Here is a 24,011-nt window from a genome sequence, read left to right on the forward strand (position 1 = left end):
AGCCTGACGGATGAGGATGGGGAGAGCATTCCTGAGGGGGGGGTGCAGCTGCCGAGAAGGCTCTGTCAACCCACGTCTGGCGCTTGGTCCTGATGATCTTCAGGGAAGGACCGAACAGTCAAACTGATTACAATCAAATAATATAAGCATTGAACACAAAATGAAATAAAATAAAAACTAAAGAGAAACAAAACAACACTGTCTTTCACATCAGACCCAGGTTTACATCTTTGTTTAGCAGTGGCACTCTACGAGTAGCGCGGTTCTGTCATATCAGCCCCTCTCAGTTGAAGCATAGATTTAATGTTGACTCTAGGTCAAATGTACCGCAAGTCCATCTTGAGAAGATATCTAATGTCATTTGTAATTTTGCAGTAATTTTTTCCATTCTATGGACCTGATTTAATCTCTGTCTGCACTGAGTTATGGTCGGTGGTTTTGCATCCTTCCAGTTGAGAGTTATCATTTTAAAAGTATACGCAAAATATACCTCAGATCGGTGTCCCCTAAATCTTTCGGTATAGACCCCAGCACAAATATTAATGGATCTGAGGCTACCTCCACTTCGATGCTTTTATTGATTTCTTTTTTTATATTTTTCCAAAAACCTTTGACTACTGGACAGTCCCAAAAGTTAGTGAATTCCTATTTTTCCACATTTTCTCCAACATGATGGTGCTGAAGGATCCATTCACATATGAAGAGATTCTAAGAGGTGTATTGAAATATCAGATTTTTAATTCCCAATCAAATTATTTCCATAATTGGCTATTTATTCCTTGATGACATTTGTTGCACAGATCTTCCCATGTTGTATCTTCAATTATAACATTTAATTCCAATTCCCACTTTTCCTTGACGTTCAATGTATTTAGCGTTTTGTCGTCTGTAAGCCTATATATGTGGGAGACGCGGTTTTTAGTTGGAAAATAGTTTTCTGCTATGATAAAATAGTCTATCATTACATTAGGGTTTTTTTCTTACTAACTGTCTGTCTTTATGTTTTGTAATATCGTGTCTACTTAAAACAGGTCCTTTGATGGTAGTGTATATTGCTCTTGCGGCTGGTTATTTAGTTTGAGTTATTACCTTAATCTTTGTAACTTGGGGTGTTTATTATATTTTTTGAGAAGGGTCATTTAAAACTATTGTTAAACAGCTCAATAGTGAAGTATCTTTTAAGCTATAGTGACCATATTGGGTATTAGCAGGCTCACATTATCTTTGGCCGTTGGTTCAGTTAACTTTGACACTTTGACATCTGCTAGTAAGCAGGTATGAATATTCATTAGTGTGTAAATCTCTACTTGATACTTACACACACGGCTACTGTGAGTTTTAGTTGAAGAACAACTGGTGCAACTGACTCCAGTTAAGCAAAGCTAGAAAGTGAACTTACTTGACAGTCGAGCAACAAAATGCGACACAAATGGTTTCACTTTATCTCTCTGCAACATATTGCAGCTTTGTACAGAAGCTGAAGACGCACACCGATACCATGTTTTCTGAATTTAAGGATATATCACTTTTTATGTGCTCCCCATATCTGTGTACTTTTTAATACCACCGTCTTCTTCTCTCTGAGCCTTCTACTCCTGCTCCTCTGAGCCTTCCTTTACAGAGTAGACTTAATTATTTATCGTCATGATTTATTTAGCTTTGCTCAACACAGGAGCAGCAATCTCCATCCTGCTGTCTCTAACTTTCTCTCTCTCCTTCTCTGCGTACTTCCCCGTCTCTACTTCTTGCTTTCTATCTTTCTTTCAGCATCTCTCCAAATCCTCACCTCTCTCTTTCTTCCATCTCTTTCAACATAATTTAATCTTCTCTGGTGTCTGGCTGAACATTTCTGGTTTTTTTCTCCAAATAACCTCCTCCATTTTTTGGCCTCAGCGTTTTTTGGTTTCAAAGTCTTGAAAACTTTATGAGCACAACTATTTGTTATGTTTCCTCAATCCTGTTTATAATCTCACACATACATCACGACATTCATTAAACTATCCCGTCAGTAATCTTTTCTTTCTTTGGAGTCTCCTGTTGAACATACCTTTAGTATTCTTTCTGTCATTATTCCCTCTTATCTTTCAGACATTATTCAAGCAATTATTTTTGGCACAATCTGCCAGGGTCACATGGCTGAAAAGTCCTCCTCTGTTCGTTTATTCGATTTTGATGCATTTCATTGTCGTATATTGCAAAATCGGGTGAGATGTGCAATAAAAAGGAAACGAGAGGAAGGGATAAAGAAAGATGAGAAAAAATGTATGGTTCTTTATTTTCTGTTTTTAAGTCATTGGAGGCCTTGGATACTTTCAATCTATATAATAACTGAAAACTCCAATAATTTCAAAAGCAAATGAACCACATTCATTTCCTTGTCATGACCTGGGCTGCATGACTTCAAATGCTTAATGTCCATTCCTTTCCTCATTTTATTTCATGGAGCAACATATACGTGCAGAATCATTGTCAGTGTTTCTTTTCCATTGGAACTGGAATGGTTTTGGGGAGGACAGAAAGTAATCTCATTCATGTTTTTGTTTTTTAAGGAATGTGCTCAGACTCATTTAATATCTCCAGTTTCTCTCATTCTCTAACCCTCTTGTCTGCGATTGGATGCTCCAACCCCTCCCTCCGTCATTCCTCATCCCCATGTTGTGCGTTTGTGGGTGTTTGCAGTGCATGGGCTGTGGGAGGAGTGGTCGTTATGGAGTCTGTGCTCTGTGACCTGTGGGCGGGGCTCCAGGACGCGAACCAGGAAGTGTGTGAGCGAAGGCAGTGCCGTGGCTTGCGGACGGCCCGAGATTCAGACCAAACTCTGCAACATAGCAGTGTGTCCTGGTTAGTACCATCCTCACATACATGACACACGCAGTCTCTCACTCTTTGCTTCTACGCCTACTCATGCATGGCTATTTCTTTGTTTTCTTCCAAATCATAAGAATCACAACTCATAACAACTGGGTTACTAGTAAAGCTCTTACATGTACATGATATGCAATTATATGTTGTGTTGTTCCATTACAACTCTTTCAGGCTGCTAACATTGGGACTAATGCTGCATCATGCGCGCTGTAATAAGGTGGAGCTGCTGGGAGGGGAAAACCATTCACGTCAGACTCCCACAATTCTGAGCATAGGATATTGGTCATTTCTGACAACGGACTACAAAGCAGTGATTACAATAGTGTATATAGTGGTGGCAAAAAAATTGCTGCAATTACATCTTAATAAAATGCCATATCAACACCAATACAAAAATGTAGCCACATTGAATCACTTAATCTGCTGTAATTTATGGGCAAACTCTTTATCACTAGTCATTTTGTATGTGTTCATGATGTTTTTATTTAGATTTAGCAATGTTACTTGCTCAGGCTGAAATATATCAACAATTATTAGGTTCATTGTCATAAAATGTTGGACCTACAGGCTGAAGCCCATCTATGTTACTGATTCCCCTGGATTTTTCTATCGTGAGGTGAACATTTTTTATTTTGAGTAAATTATTTCAACAAATACTGGATAAAATGACATACACTTTGCCAAGATATTCATGTCACCCATCAGGATGAGTTGTAAAACCTGTGGTTATCCGTTTCCTGTCATCAGATTAAAATGTGTATTTGTCCAGTACTTTTGTTTATGACATGAATAATTAATGACCTTCCCATCAACTATGGATGTACATTGTTGTCATCCTAAAGTAAGATACTAAATATGTCAAACAGTCACCTGCTGAAGCATACTCGCATTGCCATTGTGAGCATGTTAGCCTGCTGACATTAGCATGCAGCTCAAGGCAAGACTCTCCCAGCCTCGCCAAGCCGATAATGAGGCCGTTTGCTATCAGTCTTTGTCATACAGTTTGCTATCTTCCTCTCCTTCTTTTTCTATTTTGTCTGATATTTTAGGAAGGAGTTATCCACTATTTTTTCCTTTGTTAATAAACTCTGACTAATTTCCCACAAACAAACAAAAATACAAATAGCTCATGTTTATGCGTGACAAGGTTTGTAATAGGAGTAACCTTGAATAATGCATGAACACTTATAATCTTAAATATTGGCAAAGTATTACATTTTTTCTCATTATTTCTCACAACCCAGGAAATTCTCACCCATTGTTTTCACTCGGCCATCCTGAGGGGTTGTAGCCAGGCAAAGCCTATTGGTTGGAGTTCTGTGCTTCCTCCATGGTTGGTTTGGTTTAGATTGCTGAGCAGTCCTGCAGTGAATCTCTTCAGCTATTGTCTCTGAGATTACCTGTTGGGCCTATACCTGAACCTATACCTTGACAAGAACAGCAATAAGTCACTGGAGCAGCCTCATCTAATTCTCGTGTCAAGTGTACCTGAGGACTTTATCCCAATCTGGCGCAGACTGTCCAGCTGAAACATTTGTATCAGGATGCATTGGAGGGGAAAGGACCGACCAGCGATTGTAATAACATCTCAATAGTCTCAAGAGTCAGCTGGGCAGGTTTTGACCAACGACTACCACAGCCTATCACAGAGCAGCGTTCTAGTGGAAGATGTCAACTCATCTACTAAAATGTAAATGCTAAACAACCGTATTCTCAGCGACTCATTCGATAGGGCTGAGTTTAAATGTAGCCCACAGGAAAAGCCTTTGGCATTTTAAGACTTAAAGTATACTTGAGTCATATTGCATAATTTTCATTCAAAGGTTCCCTTTAGAAAACCACTTACTTTGAAAGCATTCACATTAGAAGGGAGTATTTATTCCAGTGATTTCATTTAAAGCATGCTTTCTTTGTTGGCAGAATGTAAATGGTTTCTGCATAGCATTGAGTCAATGACATTAATGGATGCACAGACACTAAAATACAAGACAGTTTATAACAAAATTGTGTGGCTGCGTTCTGAAAAATAACCTTTTTGTTTCCTGAATTGATTTCAGTTTAAGTGAGAGTGTGTGCTTGTATAGTAGAGTAGAGTATGTAATCCCTCACAGGCTGAGCAATTATCACAGGGTAAGTGCTTTTTATTTATTGCTGCTAAGGTATCCTGTGTATATTCATTATATGCAGCATTGCACCCCAGTTCACTCCGCTCGGCATCTACCAATCGGCTTGTAGCTCCGGCACTGCGAGCCAAACACTCAACACACTCACATACACATATACATTCTATATAAACGAAAGCTGCTGGAGCCTGTCTGGGCGAACGCCTTTTTGTGTTCCCACGCTTCCTACTGACTAATATTTATTTATTGAGCTTTTTATTTAGTTGTTATGCTTTTTTCAAAGCAATAGTTTTATAAGGTTAATATTTCAATTAAACAAAAAATGTCCCCGTTGCCAGAAAAAGAGGCTGCAAATGTCTGTCTCAAAGAGGGAGGAATACGGAGACGTCGTAATCCAAAGTATGTCCTCCGGGATGTTTTGCCATGCTGTTTCGGAAACATGGATGGAAAGAGAGGGTTTGGGAGAAAAGAGAGGCTCTGCCTTCAAGGGCCTAAAGGAAATCTCTGTATGTGTGTCCTCATGTGGTTTATGTGTGAGTGTATGAATCTATCACAACAGATCCAGCGTGCTTTTGCTAGTTCAAAGGCAGTGGGACTTTGAAAAGATGAATACCAGCATATAGGCCTTTTGGCAGGAACGTCCATGTATAGAAGATAGAGCGTTGATGGTGTGTGTGTGTGTGTGTGTGTGTGTGTGTGTGTGTGTGTCGGGGTGTGTGTCTCTGTGTGTGTATGTGTCTGTGTCTATGTGTGTGCGCATGTCAGTGATTGAATCTTACTGCAAACCATATACTCAGACCTTTAACTGTAATACTCTCTATAGTACAGTGTTAAACCCATGTACAAATGTCACTCTTATTCTTAATACATATAAATATATATAAATATTATTTATTTCACAATGTCTTTTCTCTTATGTAGACTTGTGTTAACACGTCAAACGAATACTTGTATATGTGGGCAGAGCTTCAAATGTTTAAATGCATGTATTTTCACAACAATGGAAAGCGGAGGAGATTCTGGGAGTTTGTTCTTCTTTTGGAAAATGGTCAAGTCTCGCCACTTTAGTTACTCAGAATTAGGCTTGGGGAAATGTCGCGTTCACGCGAACATTCAAGCTCACTCATGCTCACTCAGCTCATTCTGTGAATGTCATCCCCAACACAGTGCTGTTCCCAGCACGGTAACAGCAGCACACAGCGTGATTGACCACATTAGCAAGCAGAGTTGGCAATGCGTTCCCACCTGGGAGAACCAGACAAATACATTTACTCCACTGTATTTCACTTTATCTGCTACTTAAAGCCCCTGTCTGTAGGTTAAAATATGTGCCTGAATATATCATTCACAGAAACAAAGTATACCGGGTCTTTTTTTCATGCTTTTAGATTACTAAATGGTTGCCTTAATTTAATGCATTCCACAATTTTTCCAAAATACTTTCCTTTATTGTGAGCTAGATTCATTTGTAATATATTTCCATCCAGCATAGATGAGTCACTACAGGAATATGACCTACATCAGGTCGGCATGACGGTAGGTTGCATTAAAGAGATTTAATAATAATCTAATGTGTGTTTGAGTCACAGGAGGAAAGGAAGGACAGACAATGTCAGTGCAATTAAAGTTGCTTAAACTTAAGGGTGATTGGTCTGACAATATAACAATAAAACAACATTTACCAAATGGTTCTTTCATGATATATGAACAGGTACCACCCCAAAAGAAAAGCAACTAAAGTAACAATGCAGTTACACAATAGTAACGCTGCGGCATCATCAAGCTGCTATTCAGGATACAGCGGTGCTTTTGTTAGCATGTGGCAAGATTTGAGTATTTGCTCACAACTAGCACAAATTATTAATTGCTACCATATATTTAGTCCCTTTGTTCAACAGTATTCTGAAATCCAAGTAGCCAGGGTCACAGGTCAGTAATTGGTTTCTCTTTCAACTTTCAATGCAATTAATTAAAATAAAAAGTCTGTGAACAATTTAAATATAAGAACTCACTGAAGTGTCACGTATTTTCATCTGATGTCAACAGCAGAATGTTGTGTTATTTCTGTGACGCAGATCCTTTAAGATTATAAGCTTTGAAGTTGGCAACATACCAACAATCTTTTCTCTGCAGTCATTATAAATGAGTAATCTCCCTGTTCTTGATTTGTCAAATTGTTGAGAGATTTTGCATATTTCATTCAACAACTCAAATACACAAGCAATGCTCCTTATTAAAGGGGAAAGTGGGGGCTGTGATTTCACCTGTGTGTGTCGTCGGGCTTCGCTTCATCTATTTGGTATTCATGTATTGTCTGACAGGCAGTGCTGGATTGTGTTGATATTGTGTTTCTTTATTTGTCAATTTTTGCACAAACACCAGTCACGAGTTGAAATCTGGTGGCATTCTAATAACTCTTTGAAAATCCAGCATTTGTACTCTGTTTGAACTCTTTAAAACACAGAATGAAAACAATTGTAATCAGCTGTTTTATAACGGATAGACATATTGAGAATGTCCATATGAACATAAAGTGTGTTTGTTTGTTATTCATGGGAAACCAAATAGCCTCTGTAATGTATTTATATTCTGTTCACTTCTAGCCTACTTACTTTCTCTGTCCTGTCTTTTCCCCCTTTACACCCTTTCTTTTCCCTTACACTCTCTTCATAAACCTCTATCAATTCATCCTGATTTCCCTGTGCGCCGCCAACATCTTCTTCCCTCCAATTTCCTCCATTTCCCCGCCTCTCCATATCCACTTGCATCTCCCACTCCCTCTGTCCAGTGGCGGGCCAGTGGCTGGAGTGGGGGCTGTGGTCGAGATGCAGTGTGACGTGTAACACAGGAGCCCAGCAGAGGCAGAGACGCTGCAGTGCATCGGTGCACGGCTGGGCAGAATGTAAGGGCCCCCATCAGGAGAGCAGAGAATGCACCAACCCTTCCTGCAGTGGTAAGGCGGACAAATTAATGCTTCGGATTCACACTCGCAATGCTCTGGAACGGCAATATGCAAACATGTAACGTGCATTATCAAATAGCATCTGTATGTGTTTTTTTCTGATTTGTGTTCCACTTACCAGAAATGTCTGGGTTATTTTGGCTTGTGTGTCCTTTTTAACCGCGGGCCACGGAGGACAAGAAATACTGACGAGGCAATTTACGTCTCTCGCTGCCTTGTATCCTAAATTTGGTATTCATCAACAACTCCCGTGATGAATTTTTTTACCTCACATGCTGATCTAGTTCAATCCCACCCTTCCTCCCCTCTCCCCAAACGTTACCGGCGGTGCTTTGGTCCTGTTCTAGGTGGAGGTAACTGGGGCAGCTGGAACCACTGGAGTCTCTGCAGCAAGACATGTGACTCCGGTTGGCAGCGTCGCTTCCGGATGTGTGAAGGCACCGGACTCCAGGGCTACCCCTGCGATGGCTCGGGAGAGGAGGTCCGGTCCTGTAATGAGAAGAAGTGCCCTGGTCAGTGACTCAGTGAATGTGTGTGTTTGTTTTGTGTGAGAGTGGGAGAGAGCTGATAAAATGAGGGAGAAGGCAAATATACACATGCTTATGTACATATTATTTCTGCTTGAAAACGACATCAACACTTCTTTTTTTTGCCTCAGTTTTCTGTGGGTGGATTTCTCTGCATGCCTTTCCTTGTTGGTCTCTGTTGGAGAGAAAAGGCATGTGTGTATCTGTGTGAGCCCAATCTGTACATGCACAGTATTTGTCAGGCAGAATGGAAGTGACTCCCAGTGGTTGGCACCACAGCCAAAGGCTTCTGTCGCAATTCTAGAACGGTGCCTCCAGTCTGCCTTCCTGTCAACTCACCCGCCCATCCATCTTTACCTCGTTATTGATTTTGCGTGTCCGCGCCTTGTCGCGCATTCCTTATATCCTCAGTTCACCTGAGAGATTCTCCGCATGTCCTTCTATCTCTCCTCTTTAACATTGTTTTGAACACACTCACTGTCTTGCGCTTGCTTTCACTCTTTCTGTGTTCCTCCGCCTGTTAGTGGGAGAGACGTTTCATGTCAGAGTGTCAGCAGCTGCAGGAAACAGTGGGGTTTAATAAGCATACCCCTTGACTGAAGTTGTGGGCGTGTGTGAATATGCAAGTGTGTGTTCTGTACAAGCCTGAATGCCACATGTGTACGTGCTCGCTTTGAGCTCTGACAGGCTACAAATGATACGCTTCTGAGTGCAGCCTCCACCGTGACCCCTTTGTTTTGAGTAGCTTCCAAGCCTCTTTTACACAAGATGAGGAGCTCGCCTGTTGGCATTTCAGGGCAACATCATATCATATTTTCTCTTTTTCAGCGTGTCTCTCTCTCTCCCTCTTCCCTCTGCGTCCCTCTTCATCTCTCTGCATCGCCGCTGCCAACCCTCGTCTGCCCCCCCGGAATATCTTTACAGCGCTCTCCCCCTTTTCCTTTTCATCAGGGTTATGAAAGAGAGGGAGGGGGAAAAATAGATGAATAAAGAGGGGGGTAAGATGAAGTGGGAATGAGATACTGTACTGAGGCCGTGACACTGACAGAGAGCACTGAGCAATGTACAAGGGAATAAGATTGGGAGCTGCTGCAGGAGAACATTGATTTGAATCTTGTTTTTTTGTGCTTCTCTGTCTCCCTTTTTTCCCCCGCTGCTATATATGTCTGTAAGAGTGTGTGCGTGGTGATTTTTTCCTATTTTCTGTGTGCCTGCTAGACTGCACTTCATTTAAACTTTGTCAATTTATTTCTCGCCTACCTCTGCAGCTCCTCATGAGATATGTAAAGAAGAGCACCTTCTCTCAATGTCATGGAAGAGAGCCTCCGCTGGAGAAACTGTCTACAACAAGTGTCCAACTAACGCCACTGGTCAGTCGCATGAGATGCTTTAACCAAAATATGGAAGCTTTTAACATAGTTCAAGTCTTTAGTCAAACTCCGAAGTGACATTATGCAATGCAGTTTATAAAATATACAAACAAGTCATAAGGTAGCATTAGAACATGTCTAACAGGCATAACGAAATGTCCTGCATGAGCAACAACGACTCTTATGTTGGCAGGTAGTAGTTGGCATAAGCAACAGCTACGGACAGAGAAACCACAGAAAGAACAAATAGAAGATGTCCAACACGTTAAGCATGTTTAACAAGAGATAAAGACGTGTATTAGTATCGTGAATAAGGGGAGCGCCTGGTAGTTAGCATTAGCTGAGCTAGCTTCAGTGAGAGAATGAAAGCACGCACAGGAACTCAACAGAAAATAAGAGGGAGACAGGAAGAAACAACAGAAACACAAACTTAATCAAAGGAAATCCGCACGACAAACTATAAATGAATGTTACCTCTCTGTAGTTAGCTTTCGAAAGGAAAGAAAATAAAGAGCCAGAAGAAACTCATACTCTCCTCCAAGAAAGTAAAAGCCTTGAAGAAATGCTTCTAATGTTTCACTGTCGGTTGGGAAATGCAGTCATATTATTACATTGGAAAATAGATATAATTATAATCAGGATATCCTAAATTACTCAACTCTCTGTGTTTAGAAAATGAGATGTGATTCTGCGCCTGGATTAAATATGTAATCAGATAGATTTGAATACTTGAATTAATGTATAAGGCTCATCTAGGTTGTGCCTAAACAGTATCACTATCTTGAGCTTTGGTATACAGAGGCGGTCAATATAACATTTCCAACTCGTGTATCATTTTGCACAATTGGTATACTTTTTTCTTGAAAGTAGTCAAACCTTATTTGTGTGTTACTTATCACAGCATTGTTAATTTAAACTGAGGAGTTCCTCAAGCAGCTGGCTGCCAGACTTTTCCTTTCAACTTCCAAAAGCATGAAACAAGAACATCCTTTGAATTACTTTAGACAATCCCTTCGTCAGAATGTGAGCCGAGAGCAGGTGTGGTTCAGATACCTGTAATTTACACATGTTTTCCACATCTTTTAAACTATGGTGTGGGATTCAACATCAAAACACGCCTGCATGAATTTAGTAGCTTGCCAGAAAAACATTTAAGCTTCAAGAACATTACATTTAAGGTAAATCAATTTTCAAACTAAATTCAATTAACCATGAAATTGCAGTTTAATTATGTCACTCTGCGACTCAAAGGCAGAGCCACAGTTCACTAAGTGCATATTTATTAGGGTAGGGAAAAGGTTTTGTTTGAAGCCTTTTCCAGTTTGCACCTTAATGCTGCGTGGGATATGGGAATAATAAGCCAGATGTTTATATGTTTTGGGGAATTATATATTTTTAAATAAGTACAACAATCTTTCTCCATTTCCCCATGAATTTACATTGTACCTAGGCAGCACAGCAGGTTCATTGATCATAAATTAAAGGTTTTCCAGATTACAGTCGATGGATATTGGAGCCCATATTAACAGTAATAGATTATGTGTTCTCAGGCCGCTTTCCTTTCTAAATGTGTTTAATTCCATGTAAAGTATTTGTCTCTGCTTCTCTCTTTGTCTATAGGATCTGCTAGTCGTCGTTGCATGCTGAACAATAATGGAGTTGCTTTCTGGGGTCCTCCGAGCTTCGCGAGATGCGTCTCACTTGATTATAGATATTTACATTTATCTGTAAGTTCCCTTTTTTTTCTCAAATACGTACAAGAAGAAAAAACAAGTTGTGTATATTCTTCCATCACTTGAGCCAGTTAATTGCAGCATCACCTTCTATCATAACTCACCTTCATCGAACGTGTCTGTCTCATTTGTGAATATTTGAGAAAGTGAAGGTGAAGGTTCTTTTTTTTCCTGTCTCAATTGTTCTTCTTTCATTCATTATTTACCTCTGTTCAACTTTCTTTTGTAAAAAGTTTACTCAAAATAGCGGCGTGTTTTTACTTGGGGCTTGTCGGTATCTCTAATTGGCTTTTCCAGAGCTTTGCACTCACACTTTATCAATTAATGAACATAGCTAATGAATATGTTCATCAGCCAGACTGTTTTCCTGCTCTGTGAACTTCAACCCATCTCATCTCCTCGATGATGGCAAAGGGAGATGGGGGTCAGGGATTGTACGTGACTAAGCTGATTGCACTGTTAGCTTCTGTTCCAACCGTTCATTAACACTAGGAGTCAATCATTAATTTTCTGTGATTGCTGTTATCTTCTCTTCTTCCAGGCGCTCTCCCTCTCCAATCTCTCTCTCTCTCTCTCTCTTTCACGCGCTCTGAAGTTCACATACACACATGCTTGCTTTCTGTATCTCTGAAGTGATGAGATCCAATTTCTGCCTGAGATTGCTGCTAGGCCTCTTTTTGCTCACCTATTTTAAGCACAAGCACACAAATGTATCTTCTGTATATACTCCTGTCTTGAAACACTACTCTCAGATCAAGTCCAAAACCTTCCTTTGATTTCTTGTAAAATAAAACATGATCTTTGGTTAGTGGGGTTTCTCTGTTCATGACATTTTCACCAGCGACATATTTTGAATAAGAAAACGTGTACCACACACAGTAAGTGCCAATGGGCATGCCTTAAATCATCTTGACTGTTACAAGCAGAGGTGAAAACCATCAAGTGTTCTCAATGTCTGTCTCTTTCTGCACATTGTAGTTACGAGAGCATCTCGCGAAGGGTCAGAGGACCCTGGCTGGGGAGGGCATGTCTCAGATCGTAAGGAATCTCCTGGAGCTCTTGCAGAGGAGGAGCTACTACAGTGGTGACCTTCTCTTTTCCACGGAGATCCTGCGAAATGTGACTGACACCTTCAAAAGAGCAACCTACGTCCCAGCTACCGACGACGTGCAGGTAGGCGTAGCCTCTGAGCCCCTCTTCAAGTCACGAATCACACTCATCAAAGTCAAAGTCAGTTTTATTTGTCAATTTTCCATATGTGCAAATAGAGAGAAAGAAAAATTGCGTCTCTTCCACTCATTACAGGGTTCAAGACAAACTCTCACACACAGGCCCACTTGAAACACCTCCAAATTAGTTTTCAATGGAGAAGCTCCACTTTCTACTGCACGGGGTTTAGATAACAATGAGCCACTGCAGCTACCCAGTTACTATGGCCTCAAACTGGATTGATAGCAGTGTTGTTCACTGCTCAATGCTTCTGTCTCATTCAAGCATCTGACAGATATTATTTCATGTTTTATTATGTTTGGCCATTCTGTATTCTGCTCCGCATTTGTTGACCTAAAGGTGTGCAAAGTGTTATCTTTTATTGATAACTACATGTCTATGTACAGCGCACTGCTGCAGTACTAATGGTTAGTGGGTGAAGGTTAGCTAAACAATAGGGAACAATGGCAAACGTTTTAGTGCATATAGAAACAAAATGAGACAAAACAATCTAATGGCTCTGCTGCATTAACTCCCTCTTCATCTCGTGTCTAGAAATTATTCCAGGTAGTCAGCCTCATGTTGGACATGGAAAATCTAGAGAAATGGGAGGACGCCCACCAGGTGAGGCCTTCTATGCGTGTGCATGTGTGTTCCTGTGTGTGTTCCTCTATATACCTCTTAAACGCAATCAGTGGCCACCTACTACTGTACCAAGTTTCTAAATGTGTGTGAGGGTGGGTGGGTGGTTATTAAACCCGTTTTATGTTAATTTGTGTATAAACGTGTGTGTGACTCTATCCCACATTAATGTTTAATTAGAGTCATAAAAACACACCTGTTAATGAATATAATGTCTGTCCATTCATGACCCTGAGTGAGCATGTTTGCACATTTGTGTGTGACCCAGCCTGATGCACTTCAGTCAAGGTGTGTTTACTTGCCATCTGGACACGATAAAAAAACAACCAAATATGATATTATGTCAAACTTGGTTAAAATGTATACCGCCCTGGAACACATTCTAAATGATGCAGTGGATGAAAATGTCTCGTAGAAAGTTTGTGATGGATATTAATTCCGACAAAGTTGGGATCTACGCTAACCTCGCCCCCCTCCGCACACATCATTCCACAGGTCGCTCCCGGTGCTGCTTTGCTGATGAGGATATTAGAAGATTTCATTCACCTCATCGGAGAAGCCCAGAAGCCTTTTCAGAGTTTTCTGGTGGTGACCAACAACCTCAGTAAGCGTCACACAATGCTGTCACACGGCGAGGCATGACAAAGTCAGATAAAATATTATTTGACACCAATATCAATGTAAATAGACATTAAATTATTCAGTTAATTTCTAGGATGATGGTCAGCGTGTGGGTTAATGTTTTTATTTGTATTTATCATCAGATAGGCTCAGCCAAGATTATTATTTGTCATTAAAATAATTTCAATATTATCCATTTTAACATATAATATAGTGCTGTCTCACTCCAAACTTTTAAAATATAAACATTACTTTGAGGACTTTGAAAGATGCTTTCACCTCATCTTTATTGTTCTCTGCACTGCACTGAGTCTGTGGTATCTCTTTATTTGCACAGTGATAACCGTCCAGCGAGAGCCGGTGTCAGCAGTCTCCAGCGATATAAACTTCCCCATGAAGGGCCGGAGAGGAATGAAGGACTGGGCCAGAACAACAGAGGACAAGCTCTACATCCCGAAAGAGGTCTTCACCATGCCGGCTGAAGGTCAGAGGAATAAGACTGCCTTGGTGTCGTGCAAACTTTAAGTTGCTTGGTACCAACATGTACCCCTCCGTACTGCACATAAAACACATGATCAGAAGAATAACAAGGCACAACAAACACATCTCACCATTTGTAACTAAATAAAACTGGTAAAGATCTTCCGAGCAAACAACAGTTCAGGAAGTCAGTCAGGTAGCAGCACTCGGCCTGTTACCGGATCTTTTATAGTTGTCATCCTCACTTTCAGCCTTGACTCTTAAACATATGAGAACCTGTTGTCACCCGACTCGACCCTCTCACCAGCCAAGGTCAGACCAAAAAGTTATCCAGTGCGTATTCCCACACTTAAGAGACGTGTCCTCATGGAAGCAGATAGAAAGCTTTTCAAGGATGTCGAAGGGTACTGCCAAGAAGAATTTGGACTCCAAAGAGCCCTGGAGGGCTCCTCAATAAGATGCAGGTCTTTCATCTGTGAGGAAGTGTGTCACATCCCCTTGAAAGCATCAAGTCTTCATACAGTTTTTAAGGATGTCTCTTCACTTTCAGCAACACAACAAAGCTAACTGCTGTGAATGTTTTCCATGTGGTTTCAAATATAACCAAGAAACCAGCAATGTGTTTGTCCAAACATGAGCATGAAGTGAAAGAAGACACCCGGAAGCAGAAGAGTGGGGCTGTTTAGGGGAGACAAGAGGACTTAAAAGAGTGGAAAGCAAGTGGTTTGTGTTAGAAACGAGAATTGCTGTGGCAGATGCGATCCGCTACCGACAAAACAAAGGTCAATACCCACTGGAAATGACACAGGCAGACATCCTGTCTGGCACCCCGCCCCTTGCCTAAATTAAAGTTCAGAGAGGCTGCAGGCCAAGAGAGCAGAGCTGTCTTTGACCTCTGACTTGCTTTGATGACACAGACTCTCTATGATTGGCGTTCAAGACATCCTGTGAGCTAAACTCCTCACCTCACCTTTGATCACTTATTAATCTCTCTATCTCTCTATTATGCACTGCGTAATATGCTCACATTGTGCTCTTCTTCCATCGACCCATTCATCTCGCTTTTATGCGTTGCCTTGGGTTGTTTTTCCCGATTTTATGGAAGGCCAAATTCAGATATCTCAAAGGATGAATGTTAGACTGCAAGTGGAGACAAAGGGGTGAACAAACGCTCAACCTTGTTTAATGCTACTGCATTGCAATTTTTTCTTTTTTTTCTTCTCCATTTATCTTATTTTTCGGTTTTACTTTGCTGCTTGTTATGCTTTTTCATCCATGTAATTTTTTTTGGGGGGGGTGTTCATTATCCTGTTAACTTTTGGTGGTGAATGAATTGTCTCCTGTTGTGCTTGTAACGAAATGAATGTGACCGGCTCCATCACATTTCCTCTGCTCGTCATATGCTGTTCAGCACATGCCTTTGCCCTTTTAACATATGCTATTTGGTCAATTGTTTCATCCAAACTGCATGTTGTTGTTCTTGTGGCATTGTTAGTTCTCTTTGTGGGAACTATGCCTCTTCCTGTGGCAGTCCATCGAGGTCTTCAGTTGATTGCTATCAGGTTGATTGGTTCATTTACCCCATAATGAACGCCTATCTCCAATAGACAGCTTAACTATGTTCATAGAGGCCCTTTGGCCCTTTTGTGTGTGTGTACGTGCGCACACAGTTGCACATGCACGGAGCCAATTGATGGGTTCATGAATCGCTTCACTGGACAGAGGCTGGGACTCTTCACTGATTTTCGAAGTGACAAACTCCCTCCGCTGTGTCTCTTTCTAACACTCTCACTGTCTTTCAGCCATGCACCCGCGTGCATCCAGACATACAGGCCGGCAATAACCTCATATTTCTACTAGACCATTGCCAGTACATGCGTGTGGTTATGCTCGGTTAACATTGAAGTATTAACAGAGCAAGAACACAAACCACATGAGCTCTGCCCTCTAGACTGTGTTAGCGACTGACTTCCTTGTTTGCAGTTTTAACCGGAACTGTGTTGAATTTCCAAATATGACCAGTGAGCAGGGGATGTATGGATTGCTGCTGAAGTCAAAGTTCTGTATCAGATTGGAACATTTTGACATGTTAGGGTGAAGGACAATTTGTTCTTTTGAAAAAGGTGAGATGAGAAGATTGATGCCACTTTCAGTTCTTTCCATTAAGCACAGAGTTACAACCAAAGGGGGAAACAGCCTTGCTCAGCTTAAACACTGGTGTCTGGGGCAGCCAGCCAAACAGCTAGCCTGGCTCTCTGTAATTTCGAAGCAATAGCCTCCAGGACATCTAACTAATTACTACTTAACACGTAGCTCATTTGATTAATCTATACACAAACAGAACTCTTGGAATGACGATTTGCCAACCTCTCAACGACCAGTATTTGTTATCCAAGAAATACTTAGAACATGTGAGTAGGCTACCCAACTGCTGTTCATGCAGAAGACACAGTGTGTTACACTTCAGTCACTATGCAGGTGTTGGAAAGCATATTTTTTTTACTTTGGAAGGAGTCCTCCATTAACGCTTTCTGACTATCAAACTCCAACTCCACACTGACATGAAAGTGCCAATAATCTTCTCATGTACATTTTGGAAAAACAATCGGTGTATTTTCTATCTCTTTATGAATTACCGCTTCACCAGTTTGGTGAAAGATATGGTATTGATCAATAAGTTCTGTGGGATATTGTATCGCAAATAATGAAATCACTGACTCCTATAAAGTAGCATTGTGGTCAATAAATTATTCTGAGCTTGAGCAAATTACCTGACTCGTCTGTTCAAGTATGAAAGTAATGATATTCCACAGGACCGTCAATTCTTAAAAGTGTCTGTGATGTGTACACAAGTGAAAAAAGCCAACAGAGAGGAGAAGAAGGGGGGCAAGAATGAAAAGAGCAACTCAGATGGAACTCTTTGGATGTAGCTTTTGATCTTTGATTAAAACCGTAGATCATGGCTTTGCATCAACTCCAGACGTATCTTTTCCCGACAAACGGCATATTAAAGTTCACTGCTGGTGACTGGTGGTTTACCATTTTGCTGGATTAAAGCTGACCACCAATCATTTAGATGTTCGCCAAGCGCAGTGACATAAAGTCAGTTCAGGGGAAATTAGAGTTTGGTGATTGAGTGCTTTTGTGGTATTAATCATCCTCTCGCGTGGGAGTGCCACCCCATCATGCAGTGATTTACCATTTACCCACAATACACTGACTTTCTCATTTGCATGCCTTTGCAGTCACTGTCCAATTAGGATCCATCACACTCGCATGCTTTCTCATGCTGACTTTGATCCGCTTTTGCCTCCTCACACTCAGAATTGCTTTTTTTCCTCCCACTGTTGAAATCTTTTTGTCTCCATCTCTCTTCCTGAGTAGTACCTCTTCTGCAGGCAGACAGATTTGGGATGAGTCACCCTGTATGTCTGATACCGTCAGAGGCCTCTGTCTCTTCCTCTCTCGCTCTCTGTGCCGATGCTCCTCCCTCGCTTCTCTCAGCCCGAAAGGGCAAAGAAGGGAGTGGCATCTCTCAACATGAACTCTTCCCTTTTTACTTTTCCTCCCTGCTTCCTTTTGCTTCCCTCACTTGAGACAAAGTGACATTTACAGAGGAACACCATGTCTCCTTGGGAGCCCCTGCTCTTTTTAGTGAAAGAATGCCAAAGGGAGTGGTGGATGGTGAGGGGTTGTGAAGTAGGTCTGTGGAAAAGTTGAAGAGACAACAGATGAGGATGAGAGGGGCGAGCACTGAGGAGGAGGAAAGGAAGGAAGTGGAGTTGAAACAAGGGAAAGAAGAGATTTAGACGCCTAAAAAGGGTGTGGACACAGAATATTGGAGATAGTTTTTTAAATGATGCTTCTGCTGAGTAATAGTTGAGGTGCTAGAAGTCAAACAAATGTACACAAATTGTGTCTCTACCACGCAACGTGTGAAACCAAGACTCTGCACTTGTTAAAGTGGAACATTTTCTTATTTTGATGTCTTCAACAGAGCAATTGTGAGTGTCAGCTCAAGACTTAATGTAAATGTAGTTGAAATAATGGGTTGATGAGGTGAAATCTGCTTGTTTCCCTCATCAACAAAAAGTTGAGTTTGTATCTAGTTTTTTCACATCAAAAGACCCATTAATCATTGAAGGTTCAAATCTATCACAAATACCGACACTCTCCAACCTGTCAGATGCAAAAGTTTGATATTGAATATGGTGTTCTATATCTTCCCAGTCAACATACGACCAATTGTGTTATATTCTTTTTAATATTTTGAATATTGATTTTGTGCAATGAGTCATTGATCTACCAAAACCATTTGGAAAGTATTACCATAGAACTTTAGCTGTACTGTGAAAAAAGATGTCTTCAGCATCTTGTGTCCTTGCACGAGGGCTGAGAAGAAGAATACGCCACTGTCCTGTTGAGACTCCGCCCACTCCTCCTCCCCACCGCCATCTGCCTGATGGATCGTGGAGGTCTCCATCGTGGAATATGCCTACTATGAACTATTCATACACTCTGTCATATTCATTGAATGTATTTTAACTCTAAATCTGTCCTTCTGTACACATTACATCTATTGCATCTGTCCATCCTAGGAGAGGGATCCTCCTCTGTTGCTCTCCTCCAGGTTTCTTCCCTTTTTTTCCCCCTGAAGGGTTATTTGGGAGTTTTTCCTGGTCCGATGTGAGGTTTTGGGGCAGGGATGTCTATGTGTACAGATTGTAGACAAATTTGTAATTTGTGAAATTGGGCTATACAAATAAACTGAATTGAATTAAACTGAATTGAATACATAAACTCATGAATTTATACTTGTTCTTTAAGATGATTTTTTCTAAATCATGCCATTTATTTAGGCTGATTGGTTGCATGTTGTCCTGTGTTTTTAGAGGCGGAGACGGAGACAGAGATGGAGACAGAGTCAGGGTCTCCAATGTACTATGTCATCGGAGCCATCTTGTACAGGACGCTGAGTGCCATTCTACCGGCACCAAAGTGAGTATTTCTCATGTCTGCTGACTAATTATTCTTACTTTTACAATCATGTCTCTCCTACTCCTTTCCTTGTCCTTTCTTTTACCTTTTTGTCAGTACTTCCTCCAACAACTTTCAATCTCCCTTGTCTTTGTTTTAGTTTTTTCTTAGTTCCCCTTCTCACTGCCTTTCTATTTCTGTGCCCTTTCATCCGTCACTTCTTCTCTCTATCTATTTCCACCCTCCAAAACATCATTTGTTTTAAGACAAATGTCTTGGATCTCCAGAAAATACATTTCCTAGTTTTTTTTCTTTTGCATTGTCTTTGTATTTTTGGAAGTGTACAGTGGGCTTTGACTGGGTGCTGGCCTAACGGGTTCTGAAACTTCTATAGAACTTAATAAAATAGAAGATAGGAGAAATCAGGAGGTTGTCAAAAGGCCACTGTGACATGGTGTTTGTATTGGCCCCAGGCCCTTGTTTTCAGGTCAGTGCTCTTGGTTGTGGATGAGCTGGATCTGTTCAAACCCTTTTCTCCCTGTAGCTCTGCTGAATTTCAATAGGTCCTTTCTTCCGCTTTTACTCAAGTGCTAGCTCTGGCTTTCTCCCTCTTCTCACACGGTTTTTAATTCTCTCTTTTTTGATTTACTTTTATTTATTTTTGTTTTATATATATGTTTGGCAAACACTCAGAAACCACCAAAAGAATAACAGGTTACTGGGTATATCTGTTTCTGAGTATCTTTGGATGTATGCATGCGTTTGTGTGTATGACAAACAGCAGTTGTTTTTGTTTTTTTGTCAGACACTTTTTGAACCAAACCTGAATGCAGAACAGTTCTTAAAACAATAACTCTCTTTTGTATGTGACTGTGCGTGTTTTTGCAGCCTCCCTGCAGTGATCAACTCCAAGATCCTTACAGTGACGATACGACCGGAACCGCAACCCAGCAAGCCCATGGTGGTGGTGGAGCTGTCCCCACTTTTTAATGTAAGTTTTTTTCTTTATCTCTCATTAGCCCTAATAGCTACATGATTTTAAACATTTTCTTGCAATGCGACACACTGACTTGTCGTGATTCTTCAAGATCTAGATCATTTCAACATAGTCTATGTGAGAATGAAGATTATTCACTTTCATTATCTAAAGTTCCTTGACCAGATGAGTGTGTCGCTTTAAACCAGCACAAGACTTATATTCTCATGAACATTAAAGTATTGCAGGCAACAAAAAAGTTACGTATTTCATATAAGGTACTTTCTAAAGCATTGGTTTGTATTCTGTTAAATGTTATACTTGTACAAGAAGCAAGTTTGGCCCAAACATGTCATTCGTCGGAGGCTATAGAGGATTCCATTCTTCCCAGCTGACCCATGTTTCCTGAGTTCTGAAGATAAAAAGAGAAAGTGCTGCATGCTATAAAGTGCCATCGTGCTGGTTGAATTGCCTAAATAAATGCAGACCTTTTTGACTTCCTTAAATCCTAGCGTCTCCTGGTGCCTATTCAGTTTATATTACAGTGGAGTGTGTTATTATAAACGACGCGTGAGGTGCCTTCAGTGAAAAGGACAAAGTGCAAGTTTAATGAGAGGCACTCTTCATGACCCCAATAATATATAGGTTTCATTAGCCATTCTTCTGTGCAAAGGTGGGCACAGTTTTGAAAATAATGTTGAATATTTAATGGTTCTATCTAGACAACAAACACACACACACACACACACACACACACACACACACACACACACACACACATACACACCGTGAAATCTGAAATCATTTTCTTGCTGTGTCAAACCAGGACCTCAGGGGCAAAATGATTGCAGTGTTTCATTATAAAGACTTTGTATTCATTCTTTATCCCCCACCACTCCATCTCCTTGCTTTAAACTGCTGATTCATTTCTTAATTATGTCATTTCCTTTAAATGTCTCTATCTTTTATCTCCCTATTATTCTGCTTTTTAACACTTTTGGCAAAGCAGTGGTACACCCGCTGTCTAGAGGGTGATGTCTTAATGCTGATCCAAGCATGCTGCTCTGGACTGATAACCCGAGGCACCCGCTGAGGATAGACACACACAGTACAGGACTGGGCTGGGATGCACATATGCATACCTTAGACCACTGTTTGTGAGGACATTATTATACTGATTAAAGGGAAACTACAACTATTTAGCATTATACTTCCCAAAATGTTGGATCTGGACAAAATATTTTCAAAAGATGGTGAAATGTGATCCAGCACAAGCTAACATATCCTGACTTTTAGTGCCTTTCTATTGGTCAACTATCGGACATGCTCAGTACTACTACTTCCTAGAAATCACCCTGAAAAGTGGTTTTCATTAGAGCCTTCCTGCCTGGAAAATGATAACATATTTTAATATGTAATGTACTGAATTGTGATTGAAGCAGTGTTTCATCAATTGTCAAATCCACTGATAGACTACGGTTTCTTGCTGAGAGTTGTGTGAGTATATCGATTCCGTTTGAGTATGAAGCCATAGCTAGTGGGCGGTTAGCATAACTTCGCTTAAAGACTGGGCGCATTGTAAAACAGCTAGCTAGCTAGCTGGCTGGAGGTAATACAATATGTTTACAGTACCTCTAAAGGTTATCCTCACATTATCCTAACTGCTTCCCCCTGTTTTCAGTCTTTCTGCTTGGCTAGGACATGCTCCTGGCTGTAGTTTCTTATTTAAAGGAAGGATAGCCTATTAGAGGTATCAGTAATTTCAGAAAAAAAGATCCCTTTCATACATTAAAGACGTCGCCATGCAAGATATAACCATCTAAACCGCAAGTGAAATGTGTTCCATTACCTTTGGTGAAAGTACTTTGAGTGCACACAGGAATATTTCAATTTAAAGAAAGAAATGTACACTTTTATTTATCCCTGTGGGGAAATTCTTCCCTGCATTTGACTCATCTGTTAAGGAGCAGTGGGCTGCAGTGAAGCAACTGGGGGTTCAGTGTCTTGCTCAAAGACACTTCAACAGGCAACTGTGGGGAGAGCGGGGACCGAACTGGGCACCTTGTGGTTGTTGGACGAACACACATCCCCATCAGCTACAGCCGACCCGAAAGGCAGTGTTGACACATGTCGATCATTTCTCAACTCGGCTGAATGAGGCAGACCGTGCTGATGGAAACCATTGTCGGCGAGGGAATGAATGGGGGGGCAGAGTCTCCTGTTATGGTCTTCAGCTGCACTGCTGACGATGTCGACCTTGGCAGTTGTAGAAACACCTTGCTGCTGCAGCAGTGCCTGGGAGGTGTTCTTTAGGGGTCTGTGCACGGCCATGTCTTCACTCAGAGGACATCTGCTCCAGACTCCTCACATATACACTACCGTTCAAAAGTTTGGGATCACCCAGACAATTTCGTGTCTTCCATGAAAAATCACACTTTTATTTATCAAATGAATATAAAATATAGTCAAGACATTGACAAGGTTAGAAATAATGATTATTTGAAATATTAATTTTGTTCTACAAACTTCAAGCTCAAAGGAAGGCCAGTTGTATAGCTTATATCACCAGCATAACTGTTTTCAGCTGTGCTAACATAATTGCACGGGTTTTCTAATCAGACATTAGTCTTCTAAGGCGATTAGCAAACACAATGTACCATTAGAACACTGGAGTGATAGTTGCTGTAAATGGGCCTCTATACACCTATGGAGATATTTCATTAGAAACCAGACGTTTCCACCTAGAATAGTCATTTACCACATTAACAATGTAGAGAGTGTATTTCTGATTAATTTAATGTTATCTTTATTGAAAAAACAGTGCTTTTCTTTGAAAAATAAAGTCATTTCTAAGTGATCCCAAACGCCAAAGTGTGTATGTGTGTGTGTGGCTATGAAAGCTCCATGTCCTTAGAATAGACCAGTAGACCCACTCACCCTCCTCTAGCTATCCTTCCGTTAGCCTTTTCATGTTTGCAAGGCAGCTCTGGTTAGCTTTAGTGACATCAGCCATACATTTTTTTACAGTTTACAGTACCTATCAAGGTTGTCCTCACATTATCCTAACGGTCTTCATGTCATCTTCACGTCTTCATGCTAGGCTAAGGCAGGGTGCTGGATGTAGTTTCTCATTTCACGGAAGGATATTAGAGGTTTCAGTCATGCCAAGGTCGACATTGACAGCACTAGCTAAAGATCATGACAGGAGACTCTGCCCTCCCTCTCATCCCCTCAGCATGTTCTGCCTAATGAAGTTGAGGCTGAGCTGAGAAATGATCGACACATGATCACACTGCCTTTGAATGAACATATTCCTGTGTGCACTTACAGTAGTGTCATCCAATGTAATAAAAGTACTTTAACTTTCTTCTTGCAATTTAGATGGTTAAATCCTGATGTCTTTAACATTTTAAATGGATCTTTTTGTTCTTTTCTTTCTCTCAAAGAATTAGAGGAAATCTAGTTTACTGATCATCTGTCGAGAAGCATCATCAACTTCGCTCCATGTCATTTTCTGAATCTTTAA

The 24,011-nt window shown here is 40.8% G+C and overlaps 1 protein-coding gene across 1 annotated transcript in view; it reads left to right on the plus strand.

Annotated features, from left to right (window-relative positions):
* The window catches only part of adgrb2 (adhesion G protein-coupled receptor B2), a 211,605-nt gene that overhangs the window by 107,508 nt on the left and 80,086 nt on the right, over positions 1-24,011 (plus strand). Inside the window, exons 5-15 of the mRNA XM_056417315.1 lie at positions 2,680-2,841; positions 7,777-7,941; positions 8,298-8,462; positions 9,746-9,847; positions 11,468-11,574; positions 12,559-12,753; positions 13,345-13,413; positions 13,927-14,035; positions 14,390-14,536; positions 19,443-19,530; positions 20,398-20,500. Coding sequence (XP_056273290.1) covers positions 2,680-2,841; positions 7,777-7,941; positions 8,298-8,462; positions 9,746-9,847; positions 11,468-11,574; positions 12,559-12,753; positions 13,345-13,413; positions 13,927-14,035; positions 14,390-14,536; positions 19,443-19,530; positions 20,398-20,500 — 1,412 coding nt within the window. The remainder of the gene's footprint in view (positions 1-2,679; positions 2,842-7,776; positions 7,942-8,297; positions 8,463-9,745; positions 9,848-11,467; positions 11,575-12,558; positions 12,754-13,344; positions 13,414-13,926; positions 14,036-14,389; positions 14,537-19,442; positions 19,531-20,397; positions 20,501-24,011) is intronic.

The sequence above is a fragment of the Pseudoliparis swirei genome, chromosome 1, assembly GCF_029220125.1.
Source record: "Pseudoliparis swirei isolate HS2019 ecotype Mariana Trench chromosome 1, NWPU_hadal_v1, whole genome shotgun sequence".
NCBI lineage: Eukaryota > Metazoa > Chordata > Actinopteri > Perciformes > Liparidae > Pseudoliparis > Pseudoliparis swirei.